The 26,707-nt window shown below is 36.7% G+C and overlaps 2 protein-coding genes across 6 annotated transcripts; one reads left to right on the plus strand and one right to left on the minus strand.

Annotated features, from left to right (window-relative positions):
* Positions 1–2,675: 2,675 nt before the first annotated feature.
* LOC113095780 (mitogen-activated protein kinase kinase kinase kinase 3-like) lies at positions 2,676–20,165 on the plus strand. Of its 4 annotated transcripts, none has more exons than XM_026261149.1 (33): positions 2,676–2,932; positions 5,178–5,235; positions 5,506–5,596; positions 7,017–7,081; positions 7,178–7,233; positions 7,318–7,365; positions 7,702–7,744; positions 7,830–7,902; positions 8,004–8,135; positions 8,346–8,408; positions 8,923–9,004; positions 9,101–9,220; positions 9,594–9,672; positions 9,787–9,845; positions 9,932–9,972; positions 10,859–10,897; positions 11,104–11,157; positions 12,294–12,348; positions 12,439–12,712; positions 13,763–13,833; positions 14,227–14,268; positions 14,418–14,502; positions 14,605–14,684; positions 14,959–15,019; positions 15,129–15,246; positions 15,360–15,418; positions 15,583–15,686; positions 15,772–15,943; positions 16,086–16,154; positions 16,793–16,885; positions 16,956–17,026; positions 17,271–17,326; positions 17,404–20,165. In XM_026261149.1, the coding sequence occupies exons 1-33, from the start codon at positions 2,837–2,839 to the stop codon at positions 17,489–17,491; spliced, it is 2,697 nt and encodes an 898-aa protein (XP_026116934.1). In that variant the 5' UTR covers positions 2,676–2,836; the 3' UTR covers positions 17,492–20,165. The 4 variants fall into 4 exon arrangements, with proteins under 4 accessions (XP_026116934.1, XP_026116937.1, XP_026116935.1 ...); XM_026261152.1 differs by having other exon boundaries at positions 2,677–2,932; positions 12,439–12,613; XM_026261150.1 differs by lacking the exon at positions 11,104–11,157 and having other exon boundaries at positions 2,677–2,932.
* Positions 19,285–26,641, minus strand: LOC113095782 (rho guanine nucleotide exchange factor 33-like). 2 transcript variants are annotated; one of them, XM_026261153.1, is made up of 15 exons: positions 26,433–26,637; positions 26,209–26,237; positions 25,706–25,870; positions 24,896–24,993; positions 24,613–24,719; positions 24,389–24,484; positions 24,121–24,247; positions 23,776–23,908; positions 23,582–23,683; positions 23,097–23,189; positions 22,706–22,917; positions 22,552–22,620; positions 21,141–21,747; positions 20,876–21,012; positions 19,285–20,786 (listed from the first exon to the last, which is right to left on the minus strand). In XM_026261153.1, exons 1-15 carry the CDS (start codon positions 26,452–26,454, stop codon positions 20,669–20,671), a joined length of 2,115 nt encoding a protein of 704 aa, XP_026116938.1. In that variant the 5' UTR covers positions 26,455–26,637; the 3' UTR covers positions 19,285–20,668. The 2 variants fall into 2 exon arrangements, with proteins under 2 accessions (XP_026116938.1, XP_026116939.1); XM_026261154.1 differs by lacking the exon at positions 22,552–22,620 and having other exon boundaries at positions 26,433–26,641.
* Between the last annotated feature and the right edge of the window lie 66 nt (positions 26,642–26,707).

Genomic DNA, 26,707 nt, shown 5'->3' on the forward strand with positions numbered 1-26,707 from the left:
AGACTGAGACGAGCTTTAATGTGGAGTACCACTACCGAATATACCCAATTACTAATTTACATTTACTAATTAGCTGATCTAAACACTATGACACAAGAGGCTGTTTGTCCTTTTGAGCAAAGTGTACTTTGAGTACTATGAACAAGTCACATTTGCATTAGTGAAATCACATTGGGTTTTAGTCAGTCAGCAGGTTGTGAGAAGCTTTCAGTGCATCACTTACCTATTTAGGTATTCAGTAGATAAGAAACCCGTGTCCATCTTACATGGATTTTTTTAGATCCATCCATCATCTTCCGCTTATCGGGGGCCGGGTCGCGGGGGCAACCGTCTTAAGCAGAGACGCCCAGACTTCCCTCTCCCTAGCCACTTCTTCCAGCTCTTCTGGGGGGACCCCGAGGCGTTCCAAGGCCAGTCGGGAGACATAGTCCCTCCAGCGTGTCCTAGGTCTTCCCCGGGGCCTCCTCCCGGTGAGACGTGCCTGGAACACCTCCCTGGGAAGGCGTCCAGGAGGCATCCGAAATAGATGCCCGAGCCACCTCAGCTGGCTCCTCTCCATGTGGAGGAGCAACGGCCCTACTCTGAGCTCCTCATGAGTGACCGAGCTTCTCACCCTATCTCTAATGGAGCGCCCAGCCACCCTATGGAGAAAGCTCATTTAGGCCGCCTGTTTCCGGGATCTTGTCCTTTCGGTCTTGACCCACAGCTCATGACCATAGGTGAGAGTAGGAACGTAGATTGACCGGTAAATCGAGAGCTTTGCCTTACAGCTCAGCTCCTTCTTCACCACGACAGACCAGTACAGCGACCGCATTACTGCAGAAGCTGCACCGATCCGTCCGTCAATCTCACGTTCCATCCTTCCCTCACTCGTGAACTAGACCCCGAAATACCTGAACTCCTCCACTTGAGGCAGGAACTCTCCACCAACCTGAAGTGGGCAATCCACCCTTTTCCGACTGAGAACCATGGCCTCGGACTTGGAGGTGCTGATTCTGATCCCAGCCGATTCACACTCGGCTGCAAACCGTCCCAGTGCACGCTGAAGGTCCTGGTCTGAGGAGGCCAACACGACAACATCATCCGCAAAAAGCAGCAGATTTTTTAGATGCTAAAAATAATCATTTTAATTGGTGGTGTCAAATCTGGACACCACTATATTTTGATACAAATATTAGTGCATTTATAAACCTGACATGTGTTTCTGTGTTTAGAGACTCAAGTCGAATCATTGGGATGGTCATCAAAGAAGATCTTGGGTGGAAGGTAGAACTAAGAGAGCCTGTTTTTGCGTTATGCCCACTCAAATAATAAAATAAAAAAGACAGTAAATGCATTAACAAACACTGAACCAGGCATTCAAATGTTTATGATCCGATATGTTTACAATTACTTTGTGGATTGCCTCTTTGTGTAAATGGGTGAATGTGTATTTATTGATGATCATTGCATTGTAGGCATCCCTCTCTAAGTATCTCTACATATAACATTTGAAATTCTATCAGTTTAAGATATAATGCAGTGTATGTGGAATTCTCAAGCATCCTCTGGAGAGGACATTCCAAACGATGGCTAATGATTCCACATAAACTACATTATATCTTAAATTCCTTTTCCCCACAGTCAGCATAATTGAGAAAAAAAGTGTTCATTTAAAAATAACTTTATGACTTAAAATAGCTGGGGAAAAAATAACAACACAAAGCTCATACAAAACAAAACAAGAAAAATAACAGCTTCTTTTTCATAGTTTTTGTCTTCTTGTCTCTGTCCACAGCTGAATGATTGTGTGATTTTTAGACTCAATGTGTGGAGTTGGTGTTGTGCTGTTGGAAGCAGCTCAGGAGAATTCAATAGGTAAACACACATCACATACTCTAAACTCCACATGCTACTTTTCACACACACCATTCACATCTGACTAACTGTACACATTGTATGTGGGTTCAGAATGCTATATTTCTAGGTATGGATATAGACTTATCCATATAAAGCATCTGGAATGGAAGGATGAGTGCAGCTACTTCTGCCATGGGTTTAGACAAACTTTGGACTCTCCTCTTTCATCATCTCTGACCGTTTAGCCAACTTAAAATTTGTCAAGGGTGATCTATATCAAGGGTGTAGGTTTGGTTTGAAAGAAGTTCCAAATCAGCCTCACTGACCTTTTCCCGGACTGTGCCCAGCTGGTGGAGTCTTTACTCATTTACAAGAAACATCTAAAGATTCATCTTTTTCGCCAGCACTTAACCAACAAATATATAGGCCTATGTATATATATATATATACCCTGGCTATGCGTTCTGTACTAGACTAACTGTAACTTGTCATGGCACTTGTACACTATACTGTTGTTGTTCTCTTGTTGATCTGATTGTTTCTATTGTTCTCATTTGTAAGTCGCTTTGGATAAAGCGTCTGCTTAATGATAAAATGTAAATGTAATCTTATTTAGTTGTATTTATGTATAGCTTAGTTAAAAAATAACAACGAAATGTTTAGCTTTGCCTGGAAATAATGTTATCTTAATCAAAAAATACAATTCTGTCTATTAAAATAATAATAATACATTTTAAGCGTGGCTAAGATTTTTAAATTGTTTCTGGTGTATATTCACTTCTCGGTTTATTACGTGTAGAAATGTCTCCATCCTCAGTGTGTATGTTGTCAGGCCGTCGCGTTGCGCATGCGCACAGGAGGCCATGTTGTTGTAGTTCGTTGGGACTGGACCGTCGTATCCCTCCGCTACTGTATGTCTCTGCGATAATCACCTCCTCCCGTTTTTGACATCAGGGACACGTAAATAAACCGGAGGGCTCAAACGGTGACCCTCACAATGAATTTAAGCCTGGGTCTGTCGCGAAGAAACCCTCAGGAGGACTTTGAGCTGATCCAGAGGATCGGGAGCGGAACCTATGGGGATGTGTACAAGGTAAAGATCTACTGGGTCTCGGGACTTAGTGAGCTTCCTACCTAGACTGTATTTTTGGCATCATTTACGTTTTCTAATTGTCAGAATGCGCCTATGTTTTTCAGAAAATTCTTTCTAGGTAGACAGCTCGTTAGGGATTAAGACACAGTCACTTAACTGACCAGTGTAACCAGTGAATGCTGGAGACAACAGATGTGTGTTTATGCTGGACCAGAGTGTATCTGTTTTGTAGCAATTTTGCAACTCGGATGTGGTGTAATATCCTAAAAGGGTGTAGAAATTTTTGTTTTCATAATGCACAGGGCCTAGCAGGTCTATTTAACCAGAGGGAGCCAGCAGGGCTGTCAAACTCAAAGTCCTGCAACTCTTTATGTTCTTTGTAACATAAACAAAGGCAAGAATAGACCAATACGTTGCAGATGCTGTGCAGTGGCAGATGGTCACTACTGAGGGATGTTGCGAGGTGTTTGGGATTTAAGGGGGAGAGCAATTGCAATCATGTTCTTAAGAAACATTTAATGAGTCTGACTTCCTTTGGTGACAGGAAGTAGCTTAACTTTAAATTGCAAGTGGGTCTGTGTGAGTGTGTTTACCCACATGTCCATCCTGTTTGTTTGTAATTGTTCCCTCTTCCTGGGGTTTTACAGTGTGCATGGGTGAGAGTGTGTTTTGGGTTTATGCCTTTCACACACGTTCACTCAATCAGAGGCTTGATGTAGGTGGAGAATGGAATGGGTTCATTTTGACATGTCTGAAATGTAAGACCAGAATAACTAAACCAACAAGCAAAATATTTTTCTGCCAGCTCTACAGAGAGTAGACCTGAGATTGGGCCCCATATTCCCAGGGGTTTGAAAATATGATGGGGTTTCACAAATTCTCTGGCAGCGTTTGCCCAGGTTTTCCTCTATAGTAGTCAGTAATAAAATCTGGTTTATTCATGCAATATAATTCTGATTGCTTACATATGTTCCTCCTGATTACATTTATCAATTAGCTCTTTTAATATAATAAAGCAGAAACAGCCCTGAGTATATTAATGGACAGTGAAATGCCTCACTGCGATCGGTGAGGCACTGTGCGAGTGTGTGTGTGTGTGTGTGCATGTGAAAGTTATCCGATATTCTCCTTGTCCTAGTTTTGACAGCCATCACAGTTCTGTGAACATCAGTACACACATTTCACCAGCTGCTTCTTTTCCTTATTACTTGGAGTGCTGATTGGAATTTCATATGAAACTGAGATGAAGTGTTGGAAAATATCTCTTTTTCTCTTTGTGTCTCTGATGAAATCATCCTCACTTCTGTTTGGTAGACAGATGTCCGTCAGTTCGGTCTTTCAGATGAGGCTTTTGTGAGTGTGTTTGTGCTTTAACTTGTTAGAGAATATGCAAAATTCTGTGTGTGTGTGTGTGTGTGTGTGTGTGTGTGTGTTTCTAGAAATTCCTGAAAAACACACTACTGTTTAAAAGTTTGAAGTCTGTTAGATTTGTAAAAAAAAATTACATTTCAATGTTGTGATTAGATGCTTAAGAAGTATTTCTTTTATGTGTGTGTGTGTGTGTGTGTGTGTGTGTATTTTATACATTTGGACTCAAAACGGAAGTCGTTCTTACTTCTTTACTAGTCTGCAACAGACTTGTCATTGTATACTTAACTATTTCTGTTCTCAAATTATTTTTTGAGGAAACATTTTCTAAAACAAGTGTTCATTTAAATTTAGCAATCTCATTTGCTGTCATTAAATTTTATTTTGTATGTCACCGAATGGCTCTGTAGATATTCGAAGCATATTTAGCCCACATTTTTTTAACCAGTGGGTTAAAATACTTTTTCCAGATACCATCTTACACTCTTGAAAATAAAGGTGCTTCACGATGCCATAGATAGAAGAACCTTTTTGTCTAAATGGTTCCATAAAGAACCATTAACATCTGAAGAACCCAAAAATGGTTCTTCTGTGGCATCGCTTGAAGAACCTTTCGAAGCACCTTTATTTTTAAGAGTGTAATGTGCACAGACATCTGTATGGTTTAGTTTTTCTAAGAAGTCTAAACAACATAGCTTTCAATATCCAAACAATGGTAAATGAGGGGAATATTTTGGAAACCTGTTTAATGCCTCTCAGTGTTAATGATTTGTTGGAGCAGATCGATCTTTTAATGGGAGTCAGATCCATACAACTACTGTAATCATGTTATTCCACAGCTTTTGGGCTTACGGACTCTTATGCTTTCCATTTCCAGGCTCGTAATGTCAACACTGGAGAACTGGCTGCTATCAAAGTCATCAAACTAGAGCCAGGTGAGCCGTCCCAATGCTGCTGCACACACTGTGCTGCTTAACCACCTCTAGATAGTGCCCTATCACCGTCCATCTATACTTGAATAGTTAAATATTACAACTGTGGTGTGTTCATGCATTGTAATGGTGTGATTGTGTATGCATTTTCAATTCAGGCAGTATGTTCTCATACTGCACATTTTAGTACAAAATCACAGTTCCCATGGTTTCTGGTCTGTTAACACTTAACACGTTTCTTTACTGAATTATTTTGTGAATCGATTTTTGCAGGAGAGGACTTTGATGTGGTGCAGCAGGAGATTATTATGATGAAAGATTGTAAACACTCAAACATTGTTGCATATTTTGGCAGTTACCTCAGGTATATGTACACGCATGCGATCACACACCGGTTTTGTTTCGTGTCATAAATTTTATAGTGTAGTACAAAGGCATCTGTTTTTTTTGGGGGGGGGGCAAAATAATACTTACGGTTTTACAAGCACTATATAACTAGGGACATGCTGGTATCAAATTTTCCTGTTGGGATTAATTGCTAATGCTTTCATTACGGTATACAGTATTATTACAGTATATATATTTCGTTTAAAAAAATGGTCATAATATAGTATAACAGGTTAAATAACTTTTTTCTTATAACAATAATAACTAAACATTTAAATACGATAAAGCAATACAGAAAATATATAAAGTTAAAAGTTTTACACAGATTAAAGTGCAAAAGTTAAGATTAAACTATAAAGATCCATAGTTATCACTTTACAATAAAACCTCATTAGTTAACCTTTAACATTCACAATGAGCAATAGCTACATTTGCTACAGAACTTATTAATCTTTGTTTAAAAAATACAAGTCTTAGTTGATGTTAGCTCATTAAATAACACAGTTGCAACTTTCGATTTTAATGTGTTCTTAAATACTGTAATACCTAAGAATATTTAATTGGCAGTTAATGTTAACTAATGAATTAACTAATGTTGACTAATGAGGCCCTGATATAAAGTGTGAATAAACAATAAAGAATTAAAACACTTTAAAACAACAGCACGTCTCTCACGTGTTCCTCCATGTGCTTCTCATGCGTGCTTTTTTACATCAGAGCGGCTCATGCGTCTTTCAAGCAGCATACAGCAGTGTTGTGCATTTTGACCATTTGACCATTACAATTTGTAATATATAATTATTCACTGTATTTAGAAGTGCCCACAGTAACAATATCGGGCATATTCATTACCGTGATATATCGCATATCGAATACCAGCACATGTCTACTACATAACAATTCAAAAGTTTTGGGTCACAGTAAAGATTTTATAAGGTTACAAAAGTTTTCTATTTCAAATAAATGCCGTGCTTTTGATCTTTATATTCATCAAAGAATCCTGAAAACGGACTTCCACAGAAGTATAAAGCAGCAACTGTTAACTGTTTTCAACACTGATAATAATAGTTAGAAATTTTAGAAATCCTTTCTGAAGGATCATGTGACACTAAAGACTAATTATTAGACTAATTATTAGAGTAATGACTGCTGAAAATTCAGCCTTACCATCACAGTTATTTTAAATTGTAATAATATTTCACACATAAGCTGCATAAGAGACTTTGACCAAGATTTAAAAAAAAAAAAAAAAACTTCCTTCTTTTTAACTTTGTTGATATTTTTTACTACCTGTTGAAATACACGCCACAACCCAATTTATACGTGCACCTATTTTAATCTCTTGTGGACAGAATTGATACGACAAAGATTTGATAATTGATGTCTTAATATTTCAGGAGAGATAAATTATGGATCAGCATGGAATACTGTGGTGGAGGCTCACTCCAGGATATTTACCATGGTAATTATTGCCATCAAAATAGGAGTTTACAATGTATTTGTCATCTTGATCTGTTCAACATTGTCTCTCATATACACGTCTATCTGTATCTCACAGTTACCGGGCCGTTGTCAGAATCCCAGATTGCGTATGTATGTCGGGAGACCCTGCAGGTATATACATACACATTTAGTACAGTTAAAAGTACTCATTTCAAGTGATTCAAGTGGTAATATGGATTGTTCTGTTCATTTCAGGGTGTTTACTATCTCCATAACAAAGGCAAGATCCACAGAGATATAAAGGTACAAAGTGGACGTCAAAACACAATAAAATCTCACTTTAAGGAGGCTATTCCACTCAATGTTGTCATAATTAGCCCTCATGTCCCTCTTGACTTATGCAAAAATAATAATTGATAATAACATGGAAATTTCAGGGAATTTCATGGAAAGTCATGGACTTGTTAAGCCAGTTTTGTTTGTTTGTTCACAAATTGGTTTAAGTGATTCATTAGTGAAGTAGTCTGAATCAAATAGTTATCCAGCCATGATAAATGACCAGGATTGTTTTAAAGGGGGTTTTATTTCGTTTGTTATATTTCACAATTGCTCACTGTGGCTCTTCTTCTTGTTTTATAGGGCGCAAATATACTGTTGACAGACAATGGCTACGTTAAGCTAGGTAAGAAAACACTTTCTCTGAACACCTTTGGAGTTGCCATTTACTAGGAATTCCACTCTCACAACTGCTGTCTGTCTCTCTTCAGCTGATTTTGGAGTTTCAGCTCAGATATCAGCCACTTTAGCAAAAAGAAAGTCCTTCATTGGAACTCCATATTGGTATGTCAGTCTTCCTTTGTCTCTCGTGTGGCAGGACTTGTTTTAATAATTGTAGACATTGTACTGTATGAATTTATTTCTGTATGTGTCTTTCTCTGCAGGATGGCACCTGAGGTAGCAGCAGTTGAGAGGAAAGGTGGTTACAATCAGCTGTGTGATATTTGGGCCGTGGGCATCACAGCAATTGAGCTGGCCGAGTTGGAGCCGCCAATGTTCGACTTGCACCCCATGAGGTGTGTGTCCTGTAACTTGTACTCATTTAATGTCAGTGTGCTCCAGCATGAGCAATCCATTGCTGCACATGCAAGATTCTGCCTAATGAATTAATTTTGTACTTAATACATATTATACAGGACACCTTTAGTATGTTAACAGTCTAGCTTTCTCCCGCGTTTCAACATTTGTTTTATTTTAGTCCTTTCTGCTGTGTTTCCCCTTCTCAGAGCACTCTTCCTAATGACCAAGGGCAGTTTCCAACCACCTAAGCTGAAAGACAAAGTAAAATGGTATTTGAAAATGTTTTCATTTCATTCAAAATTGTGGGGTTGCTAAGATTTTTGTCGAAATGTTTTTGATGTTTTTAAAAATGTAAGAGATGCTTCTTATATTTTCTGATGACCAGAAAATTCAGAATTTATTTGAAATAGAAATAATTAGTAACGTTATAAATGTCTTTACTGTAACTTTCGATTATTCCACATATATATACTTTTTTTGACATATATACATGTACTTTCATACATAGAGTGAATTTCACACACAGAAATAATAAGTCATTCCAGAAGGTCATTCACAAAGAAAATTATTCCCACTTCACAAAAAGATGATTTATAGCTCAAAATATAAATAGTTTTTTACTGATTCACTAAAATTATTTAAACATAAGAGAAGCTTCACATTTCTGCTTTTTAAACCTCACTATTTCAGTTGTGAGGCAGTGATTATAATTTCAAATTTAGATTATAATTACAGTATTTAAAAAAAAAAACTTAGTCACCTGTTTTGTTTTGGCTCATGAAGGACAAATAATTTCCATCACTTTGTGAAAATGGCTTTGATCAAAAATCCCAAGAAGAGACCAACAGCCGACAGATTACTGCAAGTAAGATCCGCCCTTCCTTTAGAGAACATTTATGATTGGCTCCAGTTATCCACCATCATTCAGTAGGTTTTCGTTGCATAACTTCTCTTTTTGCAGGACCCATTCGTTACTCAACCGCTTAGCCGGACTCTTGCCATTGAGCTACTGGACAAAGCCAACAACCCTGACCACAGCACACACAGTGATGCAGAAGAGGAGGATGACATTGACCCAGAGGTGATGTTATGTAGCTGACTCTCTCTTTACCTTTTAACAAGTGGGAAACCGTGTTCAGCTTTAAACTGAAGCACTGATCTCTAATTGGTTGTTTCTTTAGATGTAGATCCTAATTGAGGGCAGACAGTTGGCTCTGCCAGCTGCCAGGTACTAGTGTGTCCAGTTACCCATGCTGCAGTGTGCATATGTGATTGTGTGTGTATATGAATGCATGTGAGTTTATTGGTTTTGAAACATAACAGCAGTGGCTTGCAGTGTTGTCTTGAGGACAGATTAGGGTCTTGTAACAGATATTCCCAAAAGGTATGTATGTAACTAAGATTTTTTCAGCTTTCAAGTTTTTAAACTTTATTTGTGGTCTCTGTGTTGGCAGTCTCCCGTGTCTGTTCCACATCGAATCCGCTCAACTAGCAGGAGCTCACGAGATGGAAAAACTCTCTCTGAGATCAACTGTAAGTCATGTCTCAATTAGCTTTTGACTCACTGAACTGAAACAAGCACAAGAATTCTCAGGCTACTTAAAGGCACAATTAGAAATCTGAAGTATGTGTGTGTCCCTTTTCTAGTTGATAAGGTGAAGTTCGACCCACCTCTGAGAAAAGAAACCCAACCGCATCATGAGATGGTTTGTGACATTATGCCATTCATTTATTGCTATTTAGTGTGTTTGTTTGGAGAACTTGTCTGACTGTCTTTTTTTTATTCATGTAGGATCTACCATTAGAGTCCCAAAGCATTCTGGGAAATAACAAGTGAGTGTGTTATGCTTTTGTGAGTTTTTCAAAATAAGGAATGAATGAAGAAATAAGCAAAGTTGATGGATAAATGGGTGATAGGCCATCTGTTTGGATCCATTCCTAGTTTAAAGGAGCAAAACTGAAGAATAAAATGGATTGTCGAAAACCAAGTCTAAACCTTAAAAAAATCAATTAGTTGGTTGTTGGATTACTACTTGGGACCCATCCCTATTTCAAACTAACAAAATATGAAGGAATGTCTAAAACTAATCAACCTGACTTATTAACTAGTCAGTCTTTGGATTACTAGACGAATCCATCATGACCCATCTCTAGTAAAGTCTTGTCATTCAGCGGCCAAATTTCATATTTGAAATAACCAAAGAAATCTGACAACAACTGTGTCATAAATGCTGTTACTCTTGTTCAAATAGCGCTATTAAAAGCTTATTTTTCAGGTTACCGTACATCAGCCAGTGCCCATGCACAGTCCTAAGAGCACGTCTCAGAGTGCTGACTGTTTCTCTAGCAGCCGGGACTTCTAACGGCAGCTGTAGTGACCCGCTCATGCTCACGCTCACGCTCTTTCATTCAGAAGGCAGGGCGTCCTGCGATTGAGCGGCCATATTGAGCATTGCATTTTTCCCCATTCAAAAATATACGAGTGACATGTCTTGAGTATACTATAATCTTTGTCTCTAGTTGAACAAAAATAAAAATAAAGAAATTAAGGAAAGTATAAAACTAGCCAGCATCACTAGTAAACTATAAAACTTCTTCACTAACAACTTCACTAATCAAGTAGTTTTGTTTTTGAATAAATATATTTTGGTGTCACAATCCATCTTTAGTTTATACAATGTGTAAAACTAGTTCTGTCTTTTATTCATTATTTTTGTAGGAGTCTATTAAAATCTGTTGCTGAGGAGCTCAGTCAAAGGTACAGCTCCTCCTCCTGTCTTTTTTGATTGGTCAGCCAAACCTCCATGCAATCTAATCTCATCTCCTCTGCTTGGCACTGAGAAGCTCTTACTGCTGTGTGTGTGTGTGTGTGTGTGGGGGGGGGGGGTGTTTCTGTGTGTGTGTTCTCTGCATTCTTCTCTGACTGCTATACCTTCTTAGCCTCACCCTCTTCATCTCTCTCAGGGGTCATGTGACACATTTAGAGGATGAGGAGGAGGATGAAGGTGATGATTTGCAGTAAGTGAGAGGAAGATGTAATGTGAGATACGTATCATCCAAAAACGCCTGTGGTCATCCGTGACTCCCCGTCTGTTAGTGTCAACCAGATGTGAGATTGAAGGATGTGCTTGTTTATTTAGTAGTGTGTCTGGTTTTAAGTTGCTTGCTGGTGCACAAATGCATGATCATTATTGAAATGCACATCATTGTTTTTTAAATTCATGTGCCTTTGTAACCTTTATTCAAAAACCTTGACCTCCCCTCACCCTCGCAAACAACATTATCTTCTGATGTGTGCATTGGCATGCTGTCTTTACAATGAAGCCTCCTCTACAGCAAACTGTCACTCGTTTGAAACCACAGACATTAAAAAAACGACAATGATCCAATCAATTCCTGATGGACAAAATCAAGTCCTACATTTTTGCTAGTTTGAAAAGCTTTTTCACTTGGATGTACATCACAACAGGGGAGAATATGTCTCAACTTTAATACGATTGTATAAGCTACTACTTTTCTATAAAATTACACGTGCAATGTTTGTCTGCCATATGATATTCCCAAAGATTTTCACATAACTTTTCCAACAGATGAAACCTGGTTCATATCTAGAGAGAAGAGTATTATAGAGACTTAGTGCTGGAGTTTTTTTATTTGGGACAGTATGCAACCACGTAGGACACCATAGAAACCACATGGCAACAGCCTGACAACTTCTCAGAAGGGTGTAGCATTGTGCTTGCTTTTTTTTTTTTCACTATAGTACCAAGCACATTTTCTTTAGAAAATGTAAAAAGTCTTTCAGAGGACAACTGAGAATTGTATTTCTCCTACAGAGTTTCCTGGAACTTCAAACACTAAGAAGTTCAAAATATTCCCAAGCTTTGCTCTGGATTGGTTAGATTATGTTGTATGTGAGCATATTTAACACCCAGCTTGTGTGTCTTGTGTTCACAAGATCATTCTTGCTTGCTTTCTTTACCATTTTTGACATTGCATATGAGGTCTCTTTCTTCATCTGATTGTATCTCTGTATGTTTCCACCTTTTAAAGAAAACTGTGCTGTTGGTTCTTGCATCCTGCTTTAGTGTTACATCCAAATTAGCAGCATGGCTAGAAACCATTTCAATGATTTTGTATGTTTGCGTTTACAGCAGTGACTCCACTTCAACCATGAGACCTAAAGTACCACCTCCTCTGCCACCCAAGGTAAAAGTTACACACTTTTCCTATGCAAAACGTGCCTTTTGACATAGTGTGTAACTCACACTGTCTCTTTTCACCTTTATCACTTCCTAGCCAAAGCTTCTGTCTCCCGGTCAGAGCAGTACTGTCTCAGAGGAAAATACCGGAGAAGGGACCATTAAACGTTCCCCAGCTTCTGCAAGCTCCACCCCTCCTGTTCGGACGGTTTCCTGTGTTCCTCCCAGGCCGCCACCTCCACGCCTGCCTGCACACAGGCGTAGTAGTTTAGGTAACAAACCATCTGAGCACGATCAGACAGAGCCAGCATTGGATGATGAGATTTATAGGTTCTGGGAATGGCTTCATGCTGAAATACAAGAAGAACAAAGTAAGCTAAGCACCGCCCACTTGAACGTGCTCTCCTGTGCTTGGTAGACAGCCCTGCCAGTCTTTCTCTCTTCCTTGTGCTTTTTAATACTTTTTTCATGTGGCATTAGTTTTTTCACTTAACATAGATAGCTGTAGCTTTACCGTAGGTTAGTTGAGAGCTTTGTAGATGGGTGTGTGTGGTATAGTGGTGAGATTGTGTTGTTTGACAACTCAATTCATGTCATAAATTATGCAAATAAGGTAACAAACGTGCACCACAATGTAGCACAGAATACACCTTGAACAGCACAAGTCTTTTTTCTTTTCTTTGCCTAGTTTTTGAGGATGCAGCAGACTATCTTAATCCGACATACATGGGAATATCCACCTTATTTTTAGCTTTAGAATGGACATGGCCTATTTTAATTTGAATGTGCAAGGCTTATGGTTTGATTCACTTCCAGTTATTTTAGCTAAACAAAAGTCTCTTATGCTGCTTGCACTACAAAAAAAAAAAAACAGCTTAAACTGGTTGGCTAGAATGTCTTAAGATGGAAGTAGCTGATGGCCTGCTAGCCTGACAAGCTAAAAAAACTCCTCTAAAACCAGCCTGCTAAACCAGGTAGGACCAGGCTGGAAGACAAGCCAACCAGGTTTGAGAATAGTAATATTGCAGAATGATATTTATTATTATTTTAGTTTATTTATTACCATAAATATAAACATACTTCTTTTTAACTTTGAGTTTTAATAATTACTTTTATTATTCCTCTAGTTATTTACATATAGCCGCAAATGAATCAGCCTCTTGCAAATTCTAGATGCCTGAAATACTCAGTTACTGAATTACCTCAATAACAGCTGCATTAATAAAAAAATACACAAATTCTGTGTACTGCTTGCTTTCTGCAGGTAATATTAGTGCAAACATTATCAGGCAAACAGCATGTTTGTTTGTTTTTGATGTTAAATTGGGGCATCTATAAAGAACGTGATTTACATAGGAGTGTCTTTGTTTTCGTGGTTTCAGTTTTCAAAGGACAGATATAATGTGAGTGTTTATGTGCAGGTAATGTAGTTTCTGTCCAGGGGAATGGAGAGAAAGAAAAACTGGCCTCCCTTCCCTCACCTAATCTAGAGGTATTGTTAATATATATATATATATATATATATATATATACAACATGATGTTTCCTTATTTGTTATTTTTGTATTACCTATTTTGTATAAAACGCATAGTAATTCATCAAAATGTTTCAGATGCCCAGTAAAGAAAATATCTCTGCCTCTTTCATTATGTTATTGTCATATATGGTTGTTCTAAGACGTAATTAAATTATTAAATTGTCTGTGCTACAGACAGGAGGAGATGCAGTAGATAATATACATTTTGTGTGAGCGATCTGACTTTACATTTATTGCCGTGTTAATACTCTTCCCTGATTAAATGGGAAAACAAAAATAGTGATGAAATGGTCAACTGAGATTGTTACACAAGCCTCTTACAGAGATGATCTGTTTCTCTTTTTGTAGCTTCCATTCAGTAATGGCCTCCCACCGACCCCTAAAGTACTTGTGAGTCATCCAGCACTCCCTTTTCTCTTTATCTCTCCAACTTTCACTATTTTTTCTTCTTTCTCTCTTTCATGAAAGATGCATCAACACACTTGGATTCATAATTCAGCTGTGCTGCTGTGATGTTGATTTTTGTTTCTGTTTTGTAGATGGGAGCTTGTTTCTCTAAAGTGTTTAACGGCTGTCCCCTAAAGATTCACTGTGCCTGTTCCTGGATAAACCCAAACACCAGGGGTAAGAAACTCATGCATTCTCAAATGAAATGCTCCTAAATAACATACTTATAATGATTATGTTTTTTCAACTTCATGTGCTTCCCATATGACTCTTTTTCAGATCAGTATCTGATTTTTGGTGCAGAGGAAGGAATTTATACCCTCAATCTAAATGAAATCCATGAGAGCACGATGGAACAGGTCAGAGCCTTTTATTAGGGTTTTCTTTTGGCGTGGAGGTTCAAAATTAGTATTAATTTAGGCAGGTTTGGCAATATAGATATGAAAAATCATATAATCGTATATACATCTATATTTTAAAAAGCTATAAATATGAAAATGTCATCAGTATTTATAAAATGTATAATAAAATTATAAATAGATTTTATATATGTACATTATGATAATATGTTTGCTCAGAAAAGGAAATGAATGAGTCATCATTTGAAATGTGATTTTGTTGAATCACACACAGCTGGTTCCACGGAGGTGCACGTGGGTCTATGTAATGAACAACTGGCTGCTTTCAATATCAGGTGAGAGAAAACCAAGAAGGAAAAGAATTACCATGCGTTTGAAGGATATTTGAATGTTTTATCTTCACCATAGTTTAATTCTATGCACATATTTATGTGTTTTCCACAGGTAAAGCATCTCAGCTCTACTCGTACAACCTGACGATGCTTTTTGAGCAAGCTCGACAAATGCAGAAGTTACCCGTAGCCATACCAACATACAAATTCCCTGACAAAATCATCCCACGGTACGAGCCAGGCTCATATTTTAACTTCTTTAAAAAAATATGTCTATTAAATAAGTCCTATTAAATCACAACATTTGCATTTTAGTGCTGTCACGTTAATGCCTTTCTTTCAGGAAGTTTGCTGTGTCCAATAAAATACCAGATACGAGGGGTTGTCAAAAATGTTGTGTGGGTCAGTATAAACGCGCTCACATGCACTTTATATTCTTATGTTTTGAAATGCATATACCAAATTGTATGATCAGAACACTGCATGTTTTAAGATTTCTTGCACATTTATTTTTTTTGCATATCTAAAATCAAAAATGAAACATACTTGTGTATTTGTGTTTTTAGTGCGAAACCCGTACACCGGTCATAAGTACTTATGTGGAGCGTTCCAGTCCAGCGTAGTGCTGTTTGAATGGGTGGAAGCCATGCAGCGCTTCATGCTGATAAAGGTAAGGGTGAAAGAGAAATCACACTGAGAAACACAAAGCCCGTCCATGCACAAGAGAATAATCCTGTGTGATTTTGTCTGTCCAGAGCATAGACCTCACCCTGCCGTGCCCGTTAGAAATCTTTGAGATGTTGGTGGTTCCTGAGCAGCATTATCCACTGGTTTGTGTGGCGGTCAGTAAAGGAAGCCATCCTGATCAGGTGGTCACGTTTGGCTCTGTTGATCCCAATGCTGCCAACCCGGTGTTTACAGAGCCTGGTCAGTATCAGAGTTTCACTGTGTCTCAGTTCAAAACGGAACTTTTACTTACAAGTTTACTTGGTTTGCATTGCCAAAAAGAAGTTTTAAGAGTGTTTTTCTTGGGATTTGAGTGAATGCTTGTCGTGTTGTGTGTTTCCAGTAACACCTCAAACATGTGTCATTCATGTGACTCAGCTGGAGAGAGATACCGTCCTAGTGTGTCTAGATCGTAAGTCAATTCTTTGTTTTATAATAAATATGTTATGTTGATATTTAATATAATACTCTGCTGATATTAAATATTAGACCAGTTTAAATAATAATGATATTCACTATTGTTTTATATATATATTTACACTAAGTATATTATTTGAATGAATTGGTTGTAATTATTAAAATAGTATAATCAGTTCTTTCAAATATAGTTAATGTACATAAATACACACATATTACAAATATAAATGATATAGATTACATTTTTTATTATCATTATTATCGTTAATAAATAGTATATAATACAAATGAATTGTACTTAATGTTCTTTTCGCCATTTTATAAAACCTAAAAAACACCCAAAGCTGTGCATTACAGTGATTTTTGCCACAGTTATAGCTAATTTTAGTCACAATATGATAAAATCACATCATACATGATGAAATATGATACAATATGATAAAATCACAGATACAATCTCCTCATAAAACTAGAATGGTTTCTGAATTCACACAGGATCTTTTTTCAGTTGACATTCGTGGAGCACAGATTCATGTTCAAACAAGCATTTGCACATGCTCTTGCATTTTTGCTTTATCCAGCAGTTCCAGCTCATGGAAGCCATTACTCATAATTTATTTCTGTATTTTGCAGGGTGTATAAAATTGGTGAATTTACAGGGCAGGTTAAAATCCAACAGAAAGCTGTCAACTGAACTCACCTTTAACTTCCAGATTGAGGCAATAGGTAAGAACTAAAGTAACAGAAGAGAGCTTGTGAGCTTTGATTAATAATAATGTATTTGTCTTTTTTCAAGTGTGTCTGCAGGACAGTGTTTTAGCGTTCTGGAAGCATGGAATGCAGGGAAGAAGCTTTAAAAACAGTGAGGTGTGTGCTGTGCCTTTGGTTTTATAAATTGGTGGTTTTCAACAAGTTTTGCTTTAGGAACCATAAAGTGGTGATTATGCAAAAGTGAATTTTGATGGTTTAATGTTCCCGACATTGTGATGTACCATAGTCAGTAACAAGTGCTCTTAGCTTTAAGGTGCAGTCATTTTAGCCACATTTTATGGGCAAAACAAGATCTTTTGTGATTAGAGTGATTGATGGTAGCTGATGTTCTCTGCTTTAGATAACTCAGGAGATCTCTGATAACTCGCGAATCTACAGGCTGCTGGGTGCGGACAGGTGAGAGCTCACCAGAACACACATTGGACCTCCATGGGTCAGCACTGTTCTTACAAACATTTTTCTCTCTGTCTCAGAGTGGTGGTGTTGGAAAGCAAACCGACTGAAGACCCTACAGCTCAAAGTAATCTTTACATCCTCGCGGGCCACGAGAACAGCTACTGACAACACACTGCCTTAACACACACTACATAATGCACGCTACAGAGTACATGTTTCAGAGACTTATACACCTCATTTTCATTTATAGTGCTACTGAACAAAACACTACAGAAAAAAAAACATACTCTAAGACCGTTGAAATTAAACACTACAGATACGTTATAAGACCAGAATTTTTTGGTGTGGCATGATACCAGCCCTTGGTACCTCGTATCGATATAAGATCGATACCTCAGTACAAGCAGATGTAACGGCAAATCAATCATTTGAATTAATTTATAGTTAATACATGATATCTTTTGGTATTGTACCAGTTTAAAGTTTTTCTTTTTTTTTGCAAACTGTGTGAACTTACTATAGATTAATTTCAGTACACAAAAACAGTGCAAACTAAACTCTTCAGAGACACCTTGATACACAACCATCAGTTCTGTGAGACTGAGAGAACTCATTTGAAAACAACAGTCTAGTACAACAATTATCTAAAAGAGGACACAAATAACATGGCTTTTACATCTGCCATGATTTGCAGGTGTTTTACCATCTTGTAAGCTTTGTAGCTTTCAGTATTGAAGTGACACTGCCCTGTAAACAGCTCTTCTCTTTTAAAATACCAATACAGTTCACCAAGAATACGTAAGTCTAATCAGAATACATAAGTCTAATCACAGAAATCTGTGTGTGGAAGTCTTTCACCCTAACGAGAAATCCTATTGAAATGACTGGATTTTGCTTATGAAAAATTGCTAAACAACTGTAAATGTAACTACACTTTAAGGCAATTCAGTAAGTCTCATTAGGTTCACATTTTGATATTAACAGCACAATAACAGACAAAATTTAATCTTAGGGCAGACGATTCTATTAAATTATAAATTATTAATGTTAATCATCTTAGTGGACATTCATACAGAATGCACTTTTTTGTGTCTAAAAATGTGAAACAGGGCAGTGGAATAAAAAAAACAAAGAAAAAAACTTCTAGAGACACATTTTTTAAAAGTTAAACTTCTTAAGAACCATGTTTTTAGGACGGCATGTAATTTGCAAGATGCTATGAAAGACGCTAGAGCAAAAGTCAGAGCAGTCTAGCACATTTATATACAAAAACTATGAAAAAGCAGCACAGAGAAATACAAAAATGTTTCTGTGAAGATGAAAAAAAAGCCTGCAGTGAAGCTAAATATTTTGCTTATTAGTTGCTAAATACAAAAATCATTTTGTTATATACACTAGGGGGCGCCATGTTATCTTGTCATTATTCCACCACTCATGTTACTCAAACTGAGGTTAAGTACTGAAGGATTTTTTGGTACCACATCCAGTGGATTAAGCATTGAATGATGAAATGAATTATTAACAGCCAATATACATATTTTCATCAAAGTATAATCATTCATTAATAATGATAATTCATATTTAATTAGTAATATCCTTAATTCCTCATTTCCATTATTAATAAAAGTACTGTGTCTTTATCATGGTATAGTGTTGGTATAAGATGGCAATACCATATATATATATATATTCTGAATGATTACCTTAGTCACACACTATGGTATTTACACGGTACTCCAAACAATATCACGGTATTACTGTAGTAATGTCCAAGAAACCATGATAATACCACAGTAAGACCATTTGTGCTGCCCAATACTGTCCGTGGTAGCACACGTACACCACCGAGATGTCTATTTGACATCTGCAAGACATATTTTTTTAAGAGTGTTTGCTCATCTGCAATATGTCTATAGGACGTCCGACGTTTCCAATCACATGTCAAATAGACGTTTAGATTTTTTTTTAAGATGTTTATGATTTAGAATGTATGTAAAACCGATGTCTGAAAGACGTCTTTACGATGTTTGTATACCACAGATGCTTTCCAGATTAAGCAGTCACGAGCCACTTAATGGGAATGTAATAATTTTTAGAGTTTTTATATTTCATGTTTTAGTTCATTACCAAGCACTGTTATTGAAGGTTTGCACAATACGTTTGCTCACGTGTGCTTTTCTCCGCGTGCTGTGTGTGTGTTAATGGGTGAGTTGATGTCAAGAGTACAAGTATAACAAACTAAGAAATCCTATTTATCAGGCTCACTGAAAACAGAATAGAGACAACATAATGTCTTATGAATGCAGTATGTGTAAAAATTGAAATGGGAAGTCAGAAAAAGAGCTCTTTCTAGAATGTAGCTGTCAGTGAAGATTTCTCACATTTCCATCATTTTGTATGGCATCATATCTGAATACTGTTATTTTTGTGTAAAAATTGCAAAATCAAGTTCTGTTAAGCTGAATGCTCAAATTTAGCATGTCAAGTCTACCTCTAAAATGCATTAAAATTTCTTACATAGATCATGCGCCATTAAAACCCTACTGCAAATAGAGTATCTCCCTAATAGCAGTTTTAAACCCTGGTCTTGTCACATTTTTGTCAAGACCTAAGATATACTGTGTTTGAGCCTAATCTCCATTTACTCTGTATGTTTGAAAGAATCACAAATGTGTGTCAAACTACTCCATGTTCACTACAGCAGCGTCTCTTGTGTGATGTGATGCACGTCTTGTATATAGTGTAAATAATGAGTTTTACAGACTGTATAAAGCCAATATTTTGTTTCAAATGTGGAACTCTTTTATGAGATTTAACACATTAAACCAAGGTGAAAAAATATCAAATCCATCTGAATGATGTTGTTTTTTTGTCATATATACACACACACTTTATTATTGTTTTATTTTAATTGTAACTATTTACATTTACATTCAAATGTATTTACATTTTTATTTGTAAAGTATACAAAATGTATTTATTACAGTATTTTTATTTATGAGTGATTAACATTCTACGTTTTATCAGACATAGTTTTGCATCCTGTCAGCATAAACTGAACAAAAGATGGATAAGTGTGCCTGTTTGTTTATATGCGTCAGTATATATTTTCATAAACAATCCAAGAACCAAATGTTTTCACATTTCTGGCCAAAATGATATTAATCATTTATTTATCATGCAAATGTTTTGTGTCCGAAAGCATGAAATCCTCAACCTTCAAGAAATATTTAGAGAGCGAAACACAAGTCTTAGCATTTGTGGTATTGTGTTGGATCACCACATGAAGTTTATATCTGTACCCGGAAGCAAAACCAGTTGAGAACCACTTAGTAAAACAGTTTAAACAGCAGTTCCTCTGTCAATGTCTCCTATGTGAGGGGCTTTGGTGGTCTCCAGCTCTCCACTGCTTTGACACTCAGCTTTTACTGTTGTCTTCTCCTTTCCATCGCCACTAGACCTGACACACACACACAAAGTATCATGACTTAAAATGTGAGGACATTGTGTACATGCAAAGTAGCCGTGTGTCTCCTCATATTAACTCACTTCTTCTTGAAAAGCTTTTTGAAGGAGTTCCTAAACCCTTTTCCTTCTTTCCTACTGCGTTCACTCAAAGGGGTGTGGTCATAGTCATCAGACACACCCCTCAATTTGAGCTCCTCCCACACCAGGTCTCTAGGATCCTGAGGAACAAGCATAATGAGCTTTCACCCACACTCACATGTAAATATATGCATACTAAATCAATTAGCTTTTAATTTTCAGCTTTTATGGACAATTCTAATGTTTAGTGGGTGGTATGTGTGTGTACCTTTTGATGTATTAGTTGCGGCTGCTCCTCTGTGTCAGTGTGTGTCTCATATCTGTGTTTTGGACTACTGGGTCTCTTTCTTGATTTGCCACTTGACTGGCGCTCCACCTTCGGGTGGGCAGGAGTTTTTGTCTGGTGGGCGTGAGTATCAATACTGTCCATCTGCAGGCCGTTCAGTGATTTGCTCTTTCTCTGCACTGCCTGTAGAGGGTGTGGTCTCACAATGTCTGCTGAGTCAGGTGACACACAGGCCCTATTGGACCTATAAGCCACACCCCCAGCACTTCGCCCTCTACTGTGGGACTGTATAGGTGGACTATGAGAAGGACTACAATGCACAAAGGCGATATCAATGCTGGAGTCAGAGGAATGAGACGGGCTTGAGCAGCGAGAGCCTCCAGCTTTGTAGGGAAAGAGCGCACCCAGAGCATCAGAGAGGCCAGATCCCGCTCCCTCGGTCTTTGGAATTCTGCGCAGAGGAACTGAGATGGCTTTGTGGCGAGAGTCAGAGTCGGAGAGGAAGGAGTCAGGGGACGGGATTTCTGGGTCGTAGTGATAGGGTGCTGCTTCGAAGTCAGGGTAGTGTTTGTTACGTCGAGAAGGATCACTTACAAAACAAAAAAAGAACATGTATAAGGGTGTTTGTTTAATTACGGGCACTTTTTTAATGTTTTTGAAAGGGACATTAAAGTCGCTTTTGCTTATCCAGGCTGCATCTATTTGATCAAAATACAGTCAAAACAGTAATATTGTGAAATATTATTAACATTTAGAATAACTTTACCATTTTAATATTTTTTAAATGTAATTCCTGTGATGGCAAAGCTGAATTTTCATTCATTCAAAAATCATTCTAATATGAGGATTTAATATTATTATTAATACTGAAAACTGCTTCATATTTTTGTGGAAATGGTTATATGTGTTCAGAATTCTATAATGAATTGAAAGTTCAAAAGAGCAACATTTATTTGAAATCGAAATTGTAACATTATAAATGTGTTTTTATTGTTTACGTTTGATCTAATTAATGGATGCATGATGAATACAAGTATTAGTTCCTTGAAAAAAACAATAATTTGAATGGTATTGTGTGTCTCAAATTTCATCTCAAACACTCTTCACTAAAGACACTGTTTACAGGAAAATTGTCACTGTTGATTTTCATGCAATAAATATAACAATAGTTTATGTTTTTTCAATTTTTGTTTAAATTCTGGTTTAGTTGTATTTTATGATGGCTTATTTATATTGTAATAATGAATTTCTGGGCCAAGAGTTAAAAGACAAAAAAAAAAAAAACATTATAAAGGGCATAATAAAGGCATTGAAAAAAAGCTTTAAAAGTGCTTTGAGTAAAACCCATGAGCTCATTTTGTGATGTATTTGATTTGTGTATCTATCTACTCACTTTTGTGCACTGGTGTTGTTTTTTTTATTTTTCTCATAGTCGACTTTATACAGCTGTCTCACTGTAGACCTGACATTAAAAACAAGAGTCAGTAAACCTTACAATACACACACACACACAAAAACAAACATATTATTTTTTCATTAGAACTTACCTGCTAAGCTCTTTTCGGGTGTGTTGGGGCCACTCCTGCTGGTGTGTGCACAGGTTGTGTGTGTGTTCTCGCAGGGCATGACTGTGTGTGAGGAGCTCCTGGTTGTGCTGTAGCAGATGGCTGTACTGGGTCATGAAATATCGGAGTTGTTGCACAGACACCAGTAACAGGTAATAGTCTGGATGCTCTGACTCTGTCTGCTGTAGAAGACTCTGTAAAACACAGCAGTATACAAACGGACACATACATGCATTTTCTTGATTAGACAGTTTTTATGTAGCATTGCTTGACCAAGGTATGATACCATCACAAGAGTCACTTTATCAAACATGCACAACTAATAAACATGCCTATATGCTGTTAGTATGACCATAAAGATGTGTTTGATTACCTGGAGGAGCGTATGGTATTCTGGGATACGTTGGACAGGTTGTAGAAGCAGAGAGTGTAGAGACGGATGTGTCTCATCCCCTGTGATGTCACTCTGGATTCGAACACATACAACAAATAAGAAAGCTATTATGTGGATTAATCTCAAATGTATGCCAGGTAACCTAAACTTGTTTTTTATGTAATAACTAAATGATCTGGGTTTATTGATAATAATATTAACAGAAATGTACAAATATTAAATAATCTTATTTATTAATATGGTGAAAATGAAACAGAGATGTAATTCATAGAAACATTATGTACTGTTATTTTTCTTATCATTTCTGTGGCATAACACTGTATCTATATGCCTCATATAAATATATATATATATATATATATATATATATATATATATATATATATATATATATATATATATAAATCACTTATATAAAGTTTTCAATCTTGTATTTATTAAATATATAATGTGTGTATGTATACCTCTAGAAAGCTGCCTGATTTTGAAGAGGAGAACAGAGTAACCACGGTCAAACATTCTGGCAGGTCCCGTAAATATGATACATAATGATCCAGAAAATCACTCTGCAAAACAAACATTTGAGATTAAATAGTGGACTTTAGGACATGATAGAATAATTGATTGTAGCTTAATTTCACTTTTTAGAATATTTTACTTCTTTGCTAGTGAGTCTTAGAAATACATCTCCCATGATTCCTTGCCAGTGGCTCTTAAGAACTCTCTCTTGCAGGAGGTGAAGGAGTTCCAGATGCTGCTGAATCAAGAAGCGTAGAGAGGGAGGGAAAGGCCTGAGAGAAAGAAAAGAAAAGAAAAAAAACGTATCATCATGAACATCAAAACACTGTTTCGCGTTACATTTTCTTCATCAAATGTAATTACAAAAATCAACAAGAGATGAGGAAGAAAAGAAGATCTGCTTTATATTATATCTGTTCCACAGCAGACTATTACAAACAAAGTCTCTGTTTAGCACTGAAGTATGAAAGTTATCCATAGTTACCGTTTATCTTTGAGGCTGACATTTTCCGAGGAGTTAAAACTGATGTTGGCCTTTAACAGGAGTGAGAGATATGACACATAAACTCTCTCAGACTCCAACAGCTCCAGAGCTGCAGTCTGCCTCTGAGCTGAAAATAAAAAGGCATCATTTTTAAACTGTTTGTTCATTTTTCTTTTTTGTTTTTTCAGTTTTTTTCACTTAAAATATTATGATAAATGAAAAATAAAAGCATGTTCACTTTTATTCTGCTGTATATCACTCCACTCACTTATAGTTGAGTAGTTTTGTTCTTTCAGATCTTGGCTGTTTTTTTTCTCCCTCCACAATGGAGACTTCTTTTGACTGTCATGCTCAGGAAAAGAGTCTAACCACAAAAAAGCAAATTATTGTCATCTACCATGCTATCATTTCTGACTAGCTTACATTTGTTAGACACTTGTGTTTATAGTACAAAACATCATTCATTAGACATCCAACTAAATTTGTACTCACTCTGATTGGCTGAAAGGCTGCTTATGTAATGCTGAATGAGACTGAGTTCTGTTTGGCTATTTAGAGAGGCGTGGCCATCCACTGATCCCTCCCCCCTTGAGCCTTTCCTGCCAATAATACCACGTTTATATATTTTGATTTTCAAAAAAGGTACATAACAGTCTTAAACTTAAGCATTTAAGATTGCATCTAATGTTTAATAACACTGTACCATGAATTAAAAAAAGAAGAATTTTAGAAGAACATTAAGCATATTAAGAACTTAGCAGCCACAGTGTATCACCTGTGTTGAGTGCTCTGCATGAGGTCCAGGTCCCCCTGCAGGTCTTTTTGTTTACTCCTAACCTCAGAGAGCTGCGTTAGAGCAGTGCTTATGTCTTCCTGCACATGCATACACAATAAAATAAAATAAAAATGGAATACACAATGTCATCAAAATATAAGCAGTATTTTGAAATGATTATGCAGAAAAATGCATGAAATACATCTTCAAAAAACTGAATTTCAAAACTTCAATTTATATTTTAGTTTTTTTATATAAAAAATATATTAATTTATACATAATATACACTACCAATAGTTATAGTAACTATTTAATAGTTTGGGGTTGATGAGATGTTTTTATTGTTTTTGAAATAAATCTTAACAATCCTGCATTCATTTAAGAGTAAAAACAATGAAACTGTGAAATACTGTTACAATTTAAAAATACCTGTTCTTTATTTGAATACATTTTAAAATGTAATTTATTCCTGTGATGGCAAAGTTGCATTTTCAGCAGCCATTCCTCCAGTCTTCAGTGTCACATGATCCATAACAGATATCATTCTAATATGCTGATTTGATGCTCAAGAAACATTTCATATTGTGTTGAAAACAGTTGTGGAAACAATGATCTTCTCTTTAATGATTCTTTAATGAATAAAAAGTTCAAAAGTCTTTTCTGACCAGATTAATGTATCCTAAGTAAGAGTATTTATTTATTTCCTTTTTTTTAATCGACCTGACCCCAAACTTTTAAGCAATTGCTTATATTATTTAAATGATATTGATTATCCACTCATTTTAAATCACATAATAAAACTGTTAGAACCTGTAATGTGTTAAGTGTGTTTCTGAGAGACAGCATCTTGTCATTAGTTTCTTGTTGATAGGTGGAGACTTTCTCCTCCAGGCGGCTGTAGGTTTGCCGTAGGTTGGCAAAATCTTCAACCACACTTCCAACTCCTGATTTTAGCTCCACCCACATTGCCTGCAACTGAAGTCAAAGGTCACCAATACTCAATAAGAAACAAACCCAGATAGCAAGAGATTAAACAGGAGCTTCAGATCAGTCTTAATAGCATTTAGGTAGGGTCAAGCTAAATGTGGCCTGTGTTCAGTCACACGCTTCCTATTAACAATTCATTGTCTCAATGACTTTTATTATCTTAATAGCAGTAACTGTATGAGTGTGTGTGATTAGAATTAGTGTTAAGTGAAACAGTGTGCTTAAAACAGAATACCTATTTTTGTCACAAGCAAACACACTCAAACTCATACAAATCATGAGAAAGCTTTCACAAACTTGAAGTAAGAGAGGGCAATTTAGATTACCTGAAGGTCTATGGCATCTATGTCATTACCTGTAAATGCAAGAACACACAAAAACACAATTTCATACCGAAACCAGACTTTTATCACACAGAAAATGACAGAAACATACAAGTACAAGAAAGAAAACTTTTCAAAAGCCATCCATAGAAAGTTGACTTCACTGTTAATGACCAATTATTCATGTAAATAAGAAATGATGAAAACATGACAGAAAGATTGTTTACCCTCTATTTTGCCATTCTCCATGATCCGATGGTCTTCCAGGTCCAAATCCAGGAATGTCGTTTGAGTTCTTCTGTGGTGTGGATCCTTTCTAGTAGAGTTTCTTTGCTCAAACTGATAGTTTTACAAGCCAATGAAATGTCACACTTCTATGTTTTGATATGGTTAGAAATGACAGGAGAGCTTTCTGATTCTGTGACTTTGTCTTTCTCTCTCTCATCTGTCCCTCCTATCTCTTCCCCTCCTCTTTGAAACATGTGAGTCTGATGAAGTTGAG

This window comes from Carassius auratus, unplaced genomic scaffold (genome assembly GCF_003368295.1).
Source record: "Carassius auratus strain Wakin unplaced genomic scaffold, ASM336829v1 scaf_tig00215781, whole genome shotgun sequence".
Lineage (NCBI taxonomy): Eukaryota > Metazoa > Chordata > Actinopteri > Cypriniformes > Cyprinidae > Carassius > Carassius auratus.